General features: G+C 38.7%; 3 protein-coding genes across 6 annotated transcripts in view; 2 read left to right on the top strand and 1 right to left on the bottom strand.

The window, feature by feature from the left end:
- The window catches only part of LOC113203407 (disintegrin and metalloproteinase domain-containing protein 12), a 64296-nt gene extending 52912 nt beyond the window's left edge, over positions 1-11384 (top strand). Inside the window, exons 2-17 of one of the 2 annotated variants that reach the window (XM_026418079.2) lie at positions 1545-1645; positions 1731-1813; positions 1892-1967; positions 2052-2134; positions 2232-2374; positions 2460-2518; positions 2615-2803; positions 2888-3057; positions 3134-3349; positions 3433-3531; positions 3630-3930; positions 4050-4222; positions 4318-4519; positions 4621-4822; positions 4910-5147; positions 7156-11384. In XM_026418079.2, coding sequence (XP_026273864.1) covers positions 1545-1645; positions 1731-1813; positions 1892-1967; positions 2052-2134; positions 2232-2374; positions 2460-2518; positions 2615-2803; positions 2888-3057; positions 3134-3349; positions 3433-3531; positions 3630-3930; positions 4050-4222; positions 4318-4519; positions 4621-4822; positions 4910-5147; positions 7156-9580 — 4760 coding nt within the window. In that variant the 3' untranslated portion in view covers positions 9581-11384. The remainder of the gene's footprint in view (positions 1-1544; positions 1646-1730; positions 1814-1891; positions 1968-2051; positions 2135-2231; positions 2375-2459; positions 2519-2614; positions 2804-2887; positions 3058-3133; positions 3350-3432; positions 3532-3629; positions 3931-4049; positions 4223-4317; positions 4520-4620; positions 4823-4909; positions 5148-7155) is intronic. The other variant, XM_026418081.2, reaches the window with a different exon arrangement.
- A 405-nt stretch (positions 11385-11789) lies between these two features.
- On the bottom strand, positions 11790-13235 carry LOC113203472 (gem-associated protein 2). 2 transcript variants are annotated; one of them, XM_026418183.2, is made up of 5 exons: positions 12849-13235; positions 12610-12777; positions 12371-12490; positions 12110-12292; positions 11790-12030 (listed from the first exon to the last, which is right to left on the bottom strand). In XM_026418183.2, exons 1-5 carry the CDS (start codon positions 13050-13052, stop codon positions 11941-11943), a joined length of 765 nt encoding a protein of 254 aa, XP_026273968.1. In that variant the 5' UTR covers positions 13053-13235; the 3' UTR covers positions 11790-11940. The 2 variants fall into 2 exon arrangements, with proteins under 2 accessions (XP_026273968.1, XP_026273970.1); XM_026418185.2 differs by having other exon boundaries at positions 12610-12744; positions 12849-13203.
- Positions 13236-13680: 445 nt separating this feature from the next.
- LOC113203409 (actin-binding LIM protein 1) overlaps positions 13681-15144 on the top strand; it is a 46948-nt gene continuing 45484 nt past the window's right edge. For both annotated transcript variants that reach the window (XM_026418087.2, XM_026418086.2), the window contains exon 1: positions 13681-13893. In XM_026418087.2, coding sequence (XP_026273872.1) covers positions 13890-13893 — 4 coding nt within the window. In that variant the 5' untranslated portion in view covers positions 13681-13889. The remainder of the gene's footprint in view (positions 13894-15144) is intronic.

The raw sequence follows: 15144 nt of genomic DNA, 5'->3' as shown, positions 1-15144 counted from the left end.
TCACCCCTTAGGGGCCGCAGCAAGCATGGGGCTTTGAACTCAAGCACTGCTTCATCGAGGCGTTTGAACTATTCTCGCGCCTGGAAATTATGAAATACAGAAATTTTCTTAAATTCAATTTTATAGAGAATACCGGGCCCTGCTTGGTTTGTAAAAGTCACTTTTTTCATAAACCTGCTGGTTTTATCAAAATACGCCAAAAACAAAAATTTGAACACCGAAAAAAGTCGGGATATTTCAGTTTTTCTCAGTTTCTCTTCACAGGCAACTATTGTTTCACTCTTAACACGACAAACCCGTATATTTTCTTTCAGTCCGCGTGATTCTGCATTGAATGATGATATTTGCAACCCACTACCCATAAAATAAAGCAATTTTCCTGCATTTGAACGTGGAAAAACCTAATATTTTGTACTTTGAACGAGATTTGAGCTATTAAACATAGTGGGATTACTCTGTTTTTTTTTAAATAGACAATCTTTAGGCAATTCCAAAACGATCATTAAAGTGTAGAGCCCGTTCAGACGTCTTTCTGGGCCAAAACACAAATTTACAGAATTGCCGAGCGCCTGGTGGGTAGGCAACCCAGCAGTACAATACCTTCCGCGCACTTGTTAAGCGTCACTAAGGTCCGGAAATGCATATCTGATGGCAGAATCGAAATCAGAGGGGTATAATTAGTCGGAAACGACACCCTGCTTGTCGTTTTGGCATAACTTTTGCAAAGTGTTCAAAAGGGTTCAAACCTTGAACAGATTTGGTACAGGGGCTTTCTCACCATGGGTATCACATCGGTGGACCACCCACACATCCTCGCGATGTGAAACGTTAGCAAAGAGGCCTGTTTACGCCGATTTTCATAGCTAGAACAGCCAAATTGGCATTTTGTACAAGGTGTTCAAAAACTGTTCAATATCTCGGCTCCACACGCAGCCATCTAAATGGGCTGCGGACCAAAAGTTTCTAAATGGTCTCTGGAACCTATGTGCCAAATTTCATGCTTTTATCACGATTTGCAAGATTGTTATGGGTACCTCTTGCACTAATATGACAATCCCGTCTTCGCATGATTATCATTGAGCCTGGCCGGGCAGCTTTGGGCGCTATGGGGGCGGGGAAGCTTCAGGTAGCGCGGCGGTCACGGCTGAATGGGCGACGAGCGCTTGAATGTGTGACCTGCCCGTCTCATCTGCCGTCGACCTCCGTGCGTCGTCACCCGGTGAAAGGTGGCGGCTAATTCCCATCATCGCGGATTTATCTCGCGATTGGGCCCTGGGCTGGTTGGGTGGTGTTCTGGGAATGGAGAGCGGCAGCGGCGGGAGCGGGTGTTCCCATTTATTTAGGACCTGCTGCGGCGACCCGAGTCCGGCTTTGTCGCCCATTCACGCACGGTCGCCCGTTCCCTGACCCTGGAGCGGGAAAAGCCTTGGGAAAGGTCGAAAAATGTCAGCGGTTCATTCGTCCCGGCGGCAGCGCTAACTACTCTTTGATTACGCACGGGTCAAATTATTTACTAATGACGTTGTTTTTCTGGTTGTTGACAGGCTCAGCTCACCCTGCCCCAGACTTCAGAACACACACAATCATCAAACCAACATATTATCATGTCAGAGACAAGAGAGAGATATCAACAACGAGAGAAGAGGTAACTAAAGAGTTTCTTTTTGTCTGGGTCTGTATGCTTCGTCAAATTTTGAAGTTCTCTGTTAACAGTTGCATTGCATTTTCAGACTGGAAATAAGCACCTTCATGACTTACTGATAGAACTAAATCTTGGAGGAGAGGAACACATCCTGGAACTAAAGTTAAACAGGTTTGTTTGTTTAGAAGCTTTCAGAATTTGTGCTGTGTTGTTGAAGAAAATAAATAACCTCATATTACTTTTCTTCAGGGAACTATTGACTGGAAATTATTTTCAAAAACATCAAGAAAATGGGACAAACAAAATCCATAGACCCACGCCAGAGGTAAGTCAAAAATTCAGTAAATGTTCCTCTCTTTATAATGATATACACCTTGATCATGCCTTGATGCACTGCATTTTATTTTAGGAAGTAGATCTGTGTCAGTATCAGGGGCATTTGAAAGGAATTCAAGATTCGTGGGCTGCTGTATCAACATGCAATGGTCTCAGGTGTGCATTCATTATTCCAACCGTTTTGTCCCAGTCCTTTTTCTTTTTACTTTTGTCTCAAGTTGAAACATGTGTTTTTTCTCTCCTAAAATTCTAGAGGAGTAGTGTTTGATGGAAATGAACTCCATTATTTGGAACCTAGTCCCTCAAAGTTTCTAAAAGCCTCCCACAATAAAAAAGAACTTGGAGAAATTTATCATTACAAACACTCAGATATTGTTGAAACTAATCACACATGTGGTAAGTCATCAACACTCATTTCCCCCCCTTCAGTTTAAGCGCCTCACTCAAAATTCATTTTATTTAATTTTTAATTTTTCTTTAGGCTATGAAGGAACTCCACACAAAGTATTACAGAATGAACACATTACTCAGTTGCACAGGGTGAGTCATTTATAAAAATTACAAAATATGTATTTAAAGGTTGTCATGTTGTACTTTTTAATGGTTTAGTATATAATACATGTATTGTCTTTACAGTTGAAACGTAGTGCAGACTCTCAAGCTGATGATGGCATTACTGAAATACGTGGCCCTTACAATGCAAACAAAAAGACAAGATATGTAGAGTTGGTGCTTGTTGTTGATCACAAAGAGTTCCTAGAACTTGATTCTAGTAAAGAAAAAGTCTATCAGCACTGCAAGGACATTGCCAACATTATAAACGCTGTAAGTAACTGTTCCTACTAATTGCAAACAATAATAAAAAAATAATAAATAAAAAAAAACAACTTTTTTTCCCTGTTCTTTTAGCTCTACATGCCTTTAAATATTTTTATAGCACTAATTGGTGTTGTTGTTTGGTCTGAATATGATGATATTTCATTGGTTTCAAATGGAGACACAACCTTGACAAACTTCTTACATTATAGAAGAGAGAGGCTTGTGAAAGAACATCCTAATGATAACGCGCAACTTTTAACGTAAGCTTATTAGTTTTAATTGGTTTTTCCTCCCTTATTTGTTTAAGCTGAAGTTTAATCACATCTTTTTTCACAGGCGTATCCAATTTGACAATGGAGTTCTGGGGAAAGCATTAAAGGGGCCAATTTGTACCTTTGAATTCTCTGGTGGTGTCAATATGGATCACAGTAATGTTGTTGGTCTGGTTGCCTCTACTGTGGCTCATGAAATGGGGCATAACTTTGGTATGGAACACGATTCAAGTGATTGTATCTGTCCAAGTGAAAGATGCATCATGTCACCATCTTCTAGGTGAGCACAAGGCAAACTTTGTTGTATTTGTGTGAGTGGTTCTTGTTTGCTTTTGGAATACCTAGATTCTTGTTTTGTTCCAGCGCTCTGAGCCCCACTCAGTGGAGTAGTTGTAGTGAAAAGTATCTTTTACTTGCATTTCATCATGGGATGGACTATTGTCTTCACAATAAACCAACAAAGTAAGTTTTTGGTACCTGAACAAACTATTACTAATTTCTGAAAAATTTTAAGATGTTAATGAATTTTGTCTCAAAAAAATAATTGTATTTTTTTGCAGGTTATTTGGAAGTCCTGTTTGTGGAAATGGATTTGTTGAGCATGGAGAACAATGTGACTGTGGATTAGAGAGTCATTGCACAAATCCATGCTGCAATGCTACAACATGTATGTTACATGCCAACGCCTCCTGTGCAACAGGAGAGTGTTGTGATTTTGGAACCTGCCGCCCGAAAGCAGCAGGAAGTGTTTGCCGTAGTGCAGATCAAGAATGTGACTTACCAGAATTTTGCACTGGAAGAAGTGAATATTGCCCTATAGATGTGTTTAAAATGGACGGAGAATCGTGTAATCATGGCAAGGTACCGTAATATAATATTTTTATCTAAACAATTACTATATCTTTTAACTTGTTTGTTTAGCTTATGTATAGATCTCAATATATTTTACAAATTTATACATATGAACTAATTATCCGCAGGCATTCTGCTACAAAGGAATGTGCAGAACACGTTCAGACCAATGCAAGTTACTTTGGGGCCCATCAGGAAAAAGTTCTGACACCCAATGCTATAAAATGAATATTAAAGGCACAAGACATGGAAACTGCGGTTTCAACCGACTGAACCAGTCCTATGTTAAATGTGTAGATGAGTAAGTGTCAAATCCATTGATGATTGGCTCACAACTTCATTGCTGTTTTCTTGCATTTCAGAATCCAAATTAAAACTGTTGTATTATTTTCACAGCAATATTTACTGTGGCATGCTGCATTGCAAACATCTTAATGAAAGACTTGAATTTGGAATGGAATCAGTATCAATTTTGTCCCATTCATTTATTAATTCTGGTGGCAGTATTATTCCTTGCCGGACAGCAATTGTTGATTTGGGATTGAATGAAGTTGATCCTGGACTTGCACCTGATGGATCTAAATGTGGTGAAGATAAGGTTTGTTGTGAAGTTCATAACTTAAATTCCGATTTGTAATGTTGCCTCCTTTATCTTCTTAGTAGAACTTTGATGGACTAGAATTTCCTTTTCTTTTGCAGATGTGTGTGAATCAGAAATGTATGGCTGTTAGCTCGTTGAGAGCAGGAAGTGTAGTAGGTGACTGTCCACAGAACTGTAATGGCAATGGTGTATGCAACAGTAAAGGCCATTGCCATTGCAATCCAGGATTTGCTCCACCTTTCTGTGACTATCCTGGTACAGGAGGAAGTGAAGACAGTGGACCTGCAACTGATCCAAACGGTAGGTTTGAATTGATTTGTAAGGTATAGATAAAAAGGTAACCTTAAAAGGTTCAAAAATTGATATAATGCTATGTTTTACTTCCAGCTGGGCGAAAATTTGTCACTGCATTATATATAATTTTCCTGGGAATTGTGCCTTTTGTGGCTATGATGGCCCTCTTGATGTACTACACTCGACCGCTTGTTAAGCATTGGTGGAAAAAACCAAGCAATATTGCTGTAAATGGAACTCGCCACACAACGTATGTACCCAAATCTGCTTCTGCATGCTGCATGTCCATTGGGAGGTGGACTAGACAACTGAGCTGCTCTGGCTCTTGCAGGCATGTAACTAAACCACATATATCATCTTTTTGCACTGGTTGCTTTCACTCACAGACCCCTTCAAAATGCTCTTTTGAAGGTAGTCAAATAACAAGTAGTCTCAGCAAGCATGATCAACCTACAAAAGAGAGGGATTTTTCTGTCTCAAGGCAATCAGATACTCTAAATGTTAGCCATCCATCCCAATTTGATGCTATTGTCAGTGCTCCTATTCCTTCTATATCTGGGGCTATAATTTCTAAAGAGAATTCCTTATCTAAAAGCTATAAGTCATTAAAGAATTGTAAAATTCAAACTTCTCTCTGGAGAAGAAGAAAAGAAGTAAAGCAAAAAAAATCAAATCTTGGCCATAAATTTAGCAGAGAAATTGTTAAATCAGAATTGGTTTTTACAACAAACCCTGAAGTTATGAAAATTATGGGACAGACTTCAATTCTTGGGGTTGGCAGTTCTAGTTTAGTCAATGTTCCTGCCAACAGTGGCACAATGTTCAAAGAATCTAAATTAGAGTCTTGTATGAATGCACAAAAAGTATTATCTAAAAGACAAGAGTCTGATGGTTCATGTCAAGACAAAGAATTATCAGCCAATCAAATAGTTTCTTCTAGTTATGACCTACACTCTGATGAGAATTTGATGAAAGCCTCATGTAGTACTTCAGCAGAAAAAAATGATAATGATGACATTGCTGTTGACTGTGATGCAGTAATCATAAATTTCCACAGTTGTCAGAAAAAGAAATTTCCAAATGTTGATTCTTATGGTGTTGCATCTTCTAAGCTTATCACAGAGGTTATTGAAGTTGCACCAAAGCATTCAAAGGCTCCTGAAAATAGAGATGGTCACATAAGACTATCATTTCGCAAAAAACTTCGCAAAGTTGAACATGATTTGTGGAAGACTAAAAAAATTAAGCCAAAAACTGTCATTACAACAGATATTTATATTTAGTGTTTCCGTTTATTGGGAAATCACTCCTTAGGAGTAGACCAACGTAACATATTAGGCATAAATTTTTCCCATCTAGATTTGTCTAGTGATTGTGATAAAAAGATGGCTGTGCTCTCTTTAATCATAGAGACATTTTTCAACTCTTATATTTATAAAAAGGAAAATGTTGTCTTGTTTGGAACTTATTAGATTAGATTGTATCCATTGCTTGTCTTTATTTAATTTTGACAACACAATGTTTTATCAAAAAGCAAGCAAATCAAATTCCATTTTATAGTAACGATTGTATTTTGGCAACATTTAATGACGCAAAGCTAACATCAGAATGCGTTTTACTGTGCCAAAACATGCTTGTTGAGGTTTACTTTATGGAAAATAACAGATTTATTGTTTTTTTTTTTTATTGTGTATAGTATGTTTTGGGTTTTGTGATTTTTTTGTTGTTGTGCTGTTTCTCTGTTTGTTTTTATTTCATTATTTTGATCATAAAGACATTTTTATGCACATCTGAATTAAGCTGTCACCAGCATTTTAAGTTTTTCTTGGATCAAGCATCATGCTGTTGTACTGCAAAGTTCTTGCATTTTGTCCACTGTTTGATTTGTTATTGATTGAGCTTATGTCAGTTATTACTATAATCTTTGTTAAATATTGTGAAGCATGTGGCATGTTTTCTCATGAATACATACTTGTGATTTAGGTTTGTAGATTTGTTTAATAAAACTGTTTCACAGATATTAACTCAGCAGCTATTTATTTATCAACTGACTTTTTTAGAGAAGCTTTTTTGTTATTTGTTATTTTGTTTTTGAGGTTGTTTTACGTGCATGCTTCTGGACATATGCCTGTCTTTCTTATAATGGTTTCTAACTAATATTAACACATGGTGATGGGAAAACACTGACTGCAACACCACCAGGTATGACATGCATGGTATGATGCACCCGCCTCTTTTTTTTTAATGAAACAATACTGTCTTGACTTTTAAAATTAACTCTTCATTTTGTGAGTTGAGATAGTAAAATACACACTGAAAATATTTTTCTTTTGTTGCAGAAAACCTGGTGGTCAGAACAGAACTGGCAGAGGTAATTCTTTAGCATTCCACAGCTTAGATCGGAGTGGTGGACCGAAAATAAACGGATCTGCTGGTTTGCGGGATGTATCAAGCCCCATCTCTGATAGCACTCATGCATCTTTGCTACCGCGAGCTGTAACCCCAGTTAACTCACCATCTTCAAGTAATGATGGAAGTCCTGTGGCTAACCTTCAGATCAGTCTCATTGGACAATTCAAAGGTTTCAGTATTACTCCAATGGGCCGGTATTCAGAAGACCCAGTTCAAGGTGCTGCAGCTCCACCAATCACCACCAAACCAGCTCCACCATCCCCTGCCCAATCAGGTTTACGCAAAGCTCCTGCACCACCATCTCTTCCTTCAGCATCCTTAAACGCTCCATCCAGACCAGTTCCTTCTAAATCTCATGGTCTTAACAAGATGCGGTCAAATGCCTCTTTAGTCAGCGCAGTTTCTTCTGTTAACAACTCATCTATAGCTCCTGCCCTACCACCTGCAAATGCTCAAGCTTCAGGGCGACCTCTGATCAGCAGTCCTATATTAGATGCCACTACATCTTCTACAGCCAGAGATTTAGTTGATGGCTCTCATATGAATACTGCACCTTCTACGTCTGCTCCTATTCGACCAGCTCCGTCAGTTCCAGTTACTGATGACAAACTGTCACATCCACATGCAATATCTACAGTGCAAGATGTACATGTAACAATCAATACTGAGAAAGCCATTAGTTCTAAACAGCCTCAGTATCCTACACTAACCAAACTTGCATCAATGTTGCGGCCTTCAACATCATTCAGAACTCAAGAAAAACGTGAAGATTCTCAAAATGTGAAAGCAGGAAAGCTACTTGGCAAAGATAAGTTACGCTCCCTGCAAATATCGAATCCAATACCACAACAGGAAATTGAAATACCCAATGCTGTACCAGTTCAAGGCAATCAGCCTGTTGTAATGCGGGCCCAAAGTATGCGCGCGGGAGCCAATTCCAAGCGACCTTCTATTCAGTCCTTTGGTTCTATGAGACAACCTGGCAAACGGCCTCCAAGTGTTGCATCTGGTAATCTTCACAGACCTACCTCACCACCACCTCCAAGGCCACCTCCTCTTCCAGAGTTTACTTCTAAAGAGACAGGAATCATTGGACTTCCAGGGTATCAAAACCCTCCAGAAGCCATGGTGAATAAATTGCCATCTGATTACTCATATGACGACTGTCTGAATGTCGTCGGGGATGTACCACTTGCGCATATTGATGAAGAAAGTAGCCCAACCAGTGGGGACAATATTTATGCAGTTATTGAGGAGTCACCCGAAAATGGTGGACGGAACCGTGTGAACTTTGCATTAAAGTCTGACTCATCCACTGGTGATGATGTTCCAGAATATATTTCACCCACAGCAAGCATTTACAAGACTCCTATTACATCTCCAACTACTATTCAATCAGCAGGTAGTAGTGAGTCAATGGGTCTCCTGGGTGAAATTGTTTCTGCTATTCAAGCAAGAAATACTGAGTCTATTTATTCGTCATCTTCTATTCCCCCTAAGAAATCTGATGATGACACTACTGTCTCTGAAAAGCTAGACAGTGATCCAAGCATAGTTCCATCAAAAAGTGAAACAAATTACTTAAGGGCACCCTACTCTACTTCAACTTCTAGCAGTGGTTATTTAAGTCCAAATGTAACAAATTCTGGACTCAAGATGGTTGGTAGTGTTGTCAATACCCTTCAGAGTCCCTTGACAGCTGCACCAGCAGCCATTACAACAACTACTACCTCAACAACTACTGCCTCTACAGGAAATTCATATAAATCATATGGCACTTCTCTCAGAACAAGAGGCCCCTTGGCAAGCACATTCTCCAGGCCAAATGTAACATCTATTTCTGCCCCTACACCTCCCCCTGCATCACAAAAACCTCAGCTTTTAACCAAAAAGCCTGTCAAGATTGGTAATGTAAATTCTTCTCAAGAGTCTAATGAAAGTACAGCCAAAGAGAAGACCTCACTAACAAGTACTAGTCCTGATGTAGTTTCTAGCTGTTCATCATCAGCTGATACATCTTCACCAGATGTCATTAGTCCTGCAAGTGTAGGGAAAGGTGTACAACTCCCCAGTGAAACACCCTCTGAGCAAATTACAACAATATCTAAACCAATTGGTAAAGGGCCTACTGGTTTAAGATCAACCAGCGTCCGCCCACCCATTAGTGCTATAAAACCAAGTTTAGATGTTAGTGGGTCAAATGCCACAACCTTACAATCTAGAGCTGCTGCGAGTAAAATTTCAAATGTTGCATCACTACAACAGAAGTTTGAAACAGGCTCAGCAAAAGCACCGCCAGCAGTCAAACCTAGAGTACCACCTTCAAAACCAACTTTACCCTCAAATAAATAATGTTTAAGATTTCTGTCTATTAGAATGTTGTTGCCTTTAGTTACCTCTAGCATACAAGTTGACAATTTAGTGTCATGGTTCATTGTGATAATGTCTTTTTGCTCAGTGCTTGGGCAGTCCTGTTATTAGTCAAGTCAACTCAAGTGTTGCCCCAGCTTTGATGAATGAAGGCGCTACTCGTCTTTTCCTCATAATTGGCGAAACAAATTGGTTACATAGTTTACTCGTATGTATATTAGATTTTTCATGACAATTTCTTTTGAAAAATAGATTGGCATTCCTTATGAAGACTTATCAATGTTCAGGATAAGTGCTGACTCAAAAAAGTTCACAGAAATGCTCATTTTACAAAGTCTTCACAGGGGGATGCATTTTGTAATTTTATTGTATATACTATTTATTTACCTTGTATGGTATGAAATTTTCTTTATTCTAGAGAAACTATTTTTGCATCATTGGTGTGAAGTGTATCATATATGTATAGTTAGGAATGATTAGGAATGAATCAATGTTCTTTTGTTTATAGTCTGTTTTATAGTGCATCAATTTGTATGTAGAGCCAAGTAGTTATATGGGAATCAACCACATGCTCAATGTGATTATGTATTGTTGGAATTTGAATTTGATTCTAGATTGTTCAAGCAGTTTAATGACAAAGTTCTTAGTCTGACTTATTGTACCATTTTTCTTTTTCAAATTTTACCATTTTTCTTTTTCAAATTTTATCTGCCATTATGGTTTATGTATTTAAATTGCAAATTATGTTGTTTTATTCCATGGAAAAATTGTCACAGCTGATTTAAAAATTTGTATTGCTCACAATCTCTGCTTAATGTTGTTGTACACATACTTAATTGAACTGATGTTAAACCTTTTGTTGACTGATCTGTTTTTCTACTTAATGAACAACACTTATGTTTTAATTTTGGTGCTGACTTCTGTTTTTATATCCTGTCTGTCAATAGTACAGCTTAAACCTTTTAATCTAAATCAGTAAACAAAAGTTTAAGTTGTGATAGAGTTTACAGGGATTGAATTACTGATGTTACATCATTGATTACTCTAAAGTGGTTAAAGGTATTTCTCCATTTTGCATTTTCATACTTCGTGTACAGCACTCATGTTACTTACGTATTACATGTGTGTGCTTCACTAGCTTTCAAATTCTCTGAACTCCTCTTTAGCTATTCACAACATTTCATGTCAGAATGCATATTGTTATTTTTCCTAAAAATCTTTATTTTAATTTTTTATATGACTGTTTTTTGAAACATTTTGATTGTTGTTCAAAATTTATCCTGTAAGTCTCATCAGTGGCAGCTTTTACTCTTAAGGAATCTTGTGATAGGCATTGTAGCCCTTATAAATTATCATTTATTTATGACGTCTTGAAAATGTTGTTAGTGTTATTGTAGATAGATCATTTTTTATTAACTATAATGTGATGTCTTGAATGTTTTTCTATTTACAAACACTAATGTGAGATAAATTTTCTTAACGGAATAATATCTCTCGACCTTTTGTAAGATATGACTTTGTACTGTTGGTTTATGTTGCAGTGCATATGATTCGAATATGCATAGTTTTTTGTAAATCAAGATATGTTTCACCCTATCTTTGATCTCTCAACTTGAAGGTGATTACTCTCTACTGCCTCTACTACCTAATTGTCTGTACTTGACACACTAGTGTCATTCATGAACTTGCCCACACATTATTTGATCAAGACTTTATATTATTGAGAAGCCAAAGACCTCTTTTTTATTACTCAAATAAATATTGCATCATGTGTGCATTCTGCTAATTTGTGTTTTTGTTAAACACCCATTCTGAAACCAGACAAAACTCAGGCTCACCAATTCGGCCTTAAAACTGTTGTCTTTTTTTAACACAGGAGGAAAGAACTTGCAATCTTGAAGTGACCCCCCCCTCCGCCAATTTTTTTGCAATGCTGGATCAATTGGGTGGGGGTGGAGTTGCATCCTGTCATACCGGGTGGCTGACTCACGCCGCGCACTTCTGTAGGTATACTGTACCGCATGCATGAGTGCGGGCGGGCTTGCCTATCGCCCCTGTCCACGGCGCCTTACGAGCCGAGCGAGTAGGCTACCCGCCCGCACTCGTGCATGCGGTACAGCATAACTACAGAAGTGCGCGGCGTGAATCAGCCACCTGGCACATACCAGGAAAGGTTCAATACAATGAGGGATTAGTTTTTTTCCACATTTAGACTTTTTATTTCATTTTTTTTTGCATCCAATTCATCTATAGGTTCATAAAAATAAAATTATATTTGTGAATTTGTTTGCTAAACATTAGTTGTAAAAGTAATTAAAATCTTAACAATTATCAATTGCAGTTTAATCAACTAGATCAGACTGACTAAAATATCTCCCCACTAAACATATTAGCAAATTAACAGCAGCTAATTGACTTGCCTCTGGTTCAACCTGAATCAAAGATTTAATGTGATACTTCTAATGTAAACAGTGAAATAATAAAGTCAAAAACCATAATTTCAAGTCTTACCATAGAATTTCGTATTTGCTGACAAATTCTAGCAATATATCGTAAAGTGCTACAAGTGTCTGGATGCAAAGGCAACTCCAAGCACGACAGCAAAGCAAAGATCCACTGGCCATGGAGATGGGTAATGTGATTACACTCCTCCAGCCATTGACTGTGCCAATTAAGAAGCGTGTCAACCATGGGCTGAAAACGAATTTTCTATGATATGATTTGGAATATTCAAATGTGGCAAACAAAATATAATGAACACAACAGTCTTACCTGACCAATATTAACTAAAATACTAAGAAGGGGAGGACTCCCGCTGCTGTTTTCACACTCTTCATCACACTGAATCCCGAAACAGAGTTGTTTCCATCCCTTCTTGTCGGAAATAGAGGGCTGGAAAATGTAAAAAATTGTATGAACGAGGTCAGCTGGTTTCAGTTGGTTGTCATTCATAACAAAAATTAAAAACTGAGACGATTTTGGATGTATCCCATTTAATTTACTGTTCTCACCAGTGTTATTTGAGGCCCAGGATGACGGCTGGCCTTCCTTTGAGATATTTTCTGGCGTAAATTTGAAAAGTCAGAAACTTGCTTTTCTTGCCATTCTAGACTTGGAGCGAACGGTGACACTGATTTTATTTCTGGCTGAACAAAGGGATTGTCGACAGAATGTGACATCTTGTGTGAGCAAGACGGAGATAAAATTACGAATCAAAAATAAGACACAGAGATAGAAATGTTGACTTTACCTGAACGATATCTGGTTGAGAATTCTTGCTTAACTTTGGAGGAACAGATACAATTTGTTCACATCGTTTGGCTTCAAGCATAACCCTCTGCAGGTATTCCATACCATTGGCAGGAGGTACATTTAAGTCAATGTTTTGACCTTTTAACGATTCTATTGGGAATGCTGTGGCGGGGGCGTAATAATCTGAATCGTCGCTGTCCATTTCATTAAAGGTAAGGGCTTCAAAACTAAGTTAAAATGTCAGCAGAACACAAATTCAAAACATAAACAAGCATTTTCGGGGTGATGAGAAATTGCGAAATAACACATGACGCGTCCTTAATGAAATGCTCGTTATACAACATGACAACACATTTTCTTGAAAATCTTAACTGCTAAACTTCTTGTTTAGCCCACTCAGTGGATTCTTTAAACGGTCTACTCGCGTTTATTTTCGAATAATCTAAAAGACTCTATCTCATCGATGTTTTACAACGTTGGCAAGATGTTTCCAAAAAGAACACGGGAAGAAGATGACGGAACGGACCGTTCTGAAAATTTACTAGCCTGCGGTGAAAAGGTTTGGCAGCGTCGGCCGGTCGACCGACCTTTTTAAACTGCCTTTTATAGTGTGAAAAAGTTATAAATATAGTATTTTTTGTACAACATTCAGATCTCTTGACATTGTCCTTTCTGAAAATGTTCATGTCTTCTCATTGTGGGCCTATTTGAACGAGCAACATTGTCGGTAGGTCGGTGGCCGACAGATCAGCCGGTCGGCCGCTGCTTATCTTGATAGCCTCTTCCCCTCCCACTTTTTCCCCCACTACAATTTTCATCCTCCGCCCTTGTGAATTGTGATTCGCGTTCGATCGAAAAGGGGCATCTCCGTCCGCAGTGTCTCCTGAGCGCTAGTGCATTTGTTTGTCTTTTTAACGTAAATTCTAAGTATTTAAGGCCCTTTGACTGTGTGTGGAGTGACTATGAGATCAAGGTGACAACGCCCGTTTGGATTTTTTTACTGCGAGTGCTGTATCTTACGTAGAAGACAGGAGTTACAATGGGTGAGTACCAAGCCGGATCGCGGGCCGGGCCATTTCTGCTAGGACTTTCCGCAATTCGTGAAAACTGGAGTGGAGGTGTTTAACGTTTTGATAGCGTACGATAGTTTGTATTTCGTTTTCCGCCCTTATTCTCTTTCACATAGAAAAACCTTCCGAAGCTCTTAACCTGCCGAGACAGTTTCATTTCAATTGCAAACTCAAACTCATTTGACATAAAGGTTGTGATGGATGAAAAGGTACTTATTTCCCTTATTTCCATTTCTGAATGGTCAGTCATCATATTTTTCATTCATTGCCCTTTTTCTCTTTACCAATTTTGTCATTGTTGTTTTGGGTAGGACTCTCAGGACTAAATTGCTCCTTCTATTTGATGTGCGTATTTTGACATCACATTAATCGCAACTTGACAAATGCAATGTATTCTGCATCGCAAGATACTCGTCTGCCAAGTGTTGAATCAAATACTCAATGCGAACTGCTATAATTTATATGGTACAGTTCTATCCCCTCCACTTACATACAGGTAGTTAAAACCACATCTGTCTTTCAATATTTACTCGTCAATAGTGTGCAGTGTGCTCTGTCAACAGTCAAACAAGAATTCTGGTTGGAGATTGTATTGCAAACATCTCTCTTTTGTGTTGTGTCTATTGTCAGATCATTGTAAATTGTACCGCAGAGCAGAAAGGGTGACTGCTTTTATTTCGGAATGGTCTTTGCTATCTTGAGGCTTTGCTTTCCTCTTATCAGCCACGGCTTATCTTTTTCCCATACCTGCACCATGCCATGGTCTACAGTTGTGTGAAAGGGATGGGCCTCAGGCCTCCAGCTTGTATTTGTCTTACCAGGAAAAAAAAAAAAAAGAGTCATGTTTTTTTGGGGGTTAATTTTTTTTGTTTTCAAAAATTGACATGTTGTGTATGGAAACTTCCTTGTAATGAATATAGATAGATTGCTAATAAGTTTAAATAGTATTCCACGGAGAGTATCGCCGGTTCCGTTGTCAGCCCACTAATTACCCCGTCCCCGGGGCCAGGAAGTGCGACTGAGGAGAGAATTGTCTCTTTTTTTTTCCTTTTTCCTTTTTTTTTCGGACGTCTTCGTCATCGTTGTCCTCTCACCAGCGTAATGCATGTACGGGCTCGGACGCGAAGTGCTTGTTTCTGTACGTGTGAAGATATTTTTTTCCCCCTCTGGTGTTTGACGCCGTGTGCCCGCCTGCTCCCCGCCCCGCCCCGCCCCCCTCGCCCC

Source organism: Frankliniella occidentalis, unplaced genomic scaffold (genome assembly GCF_000697945.3).
Source record: "Frankliniella occidentalis isolate FOCC.00 unplaced genomic scaffold, Focc_3.1 Scaffold14, whole genome shotgun sequence".
NCBI classification, from domain to species: Eukaryota; Metazoa; Arthropoda; class Insecta; order Thysanoptera; family Thripidae; genus Frankliniella; species Frankliniella occidentalis.
This window is presented reverse-complemented; position numbering and strand designations above follow the sequence as displayed.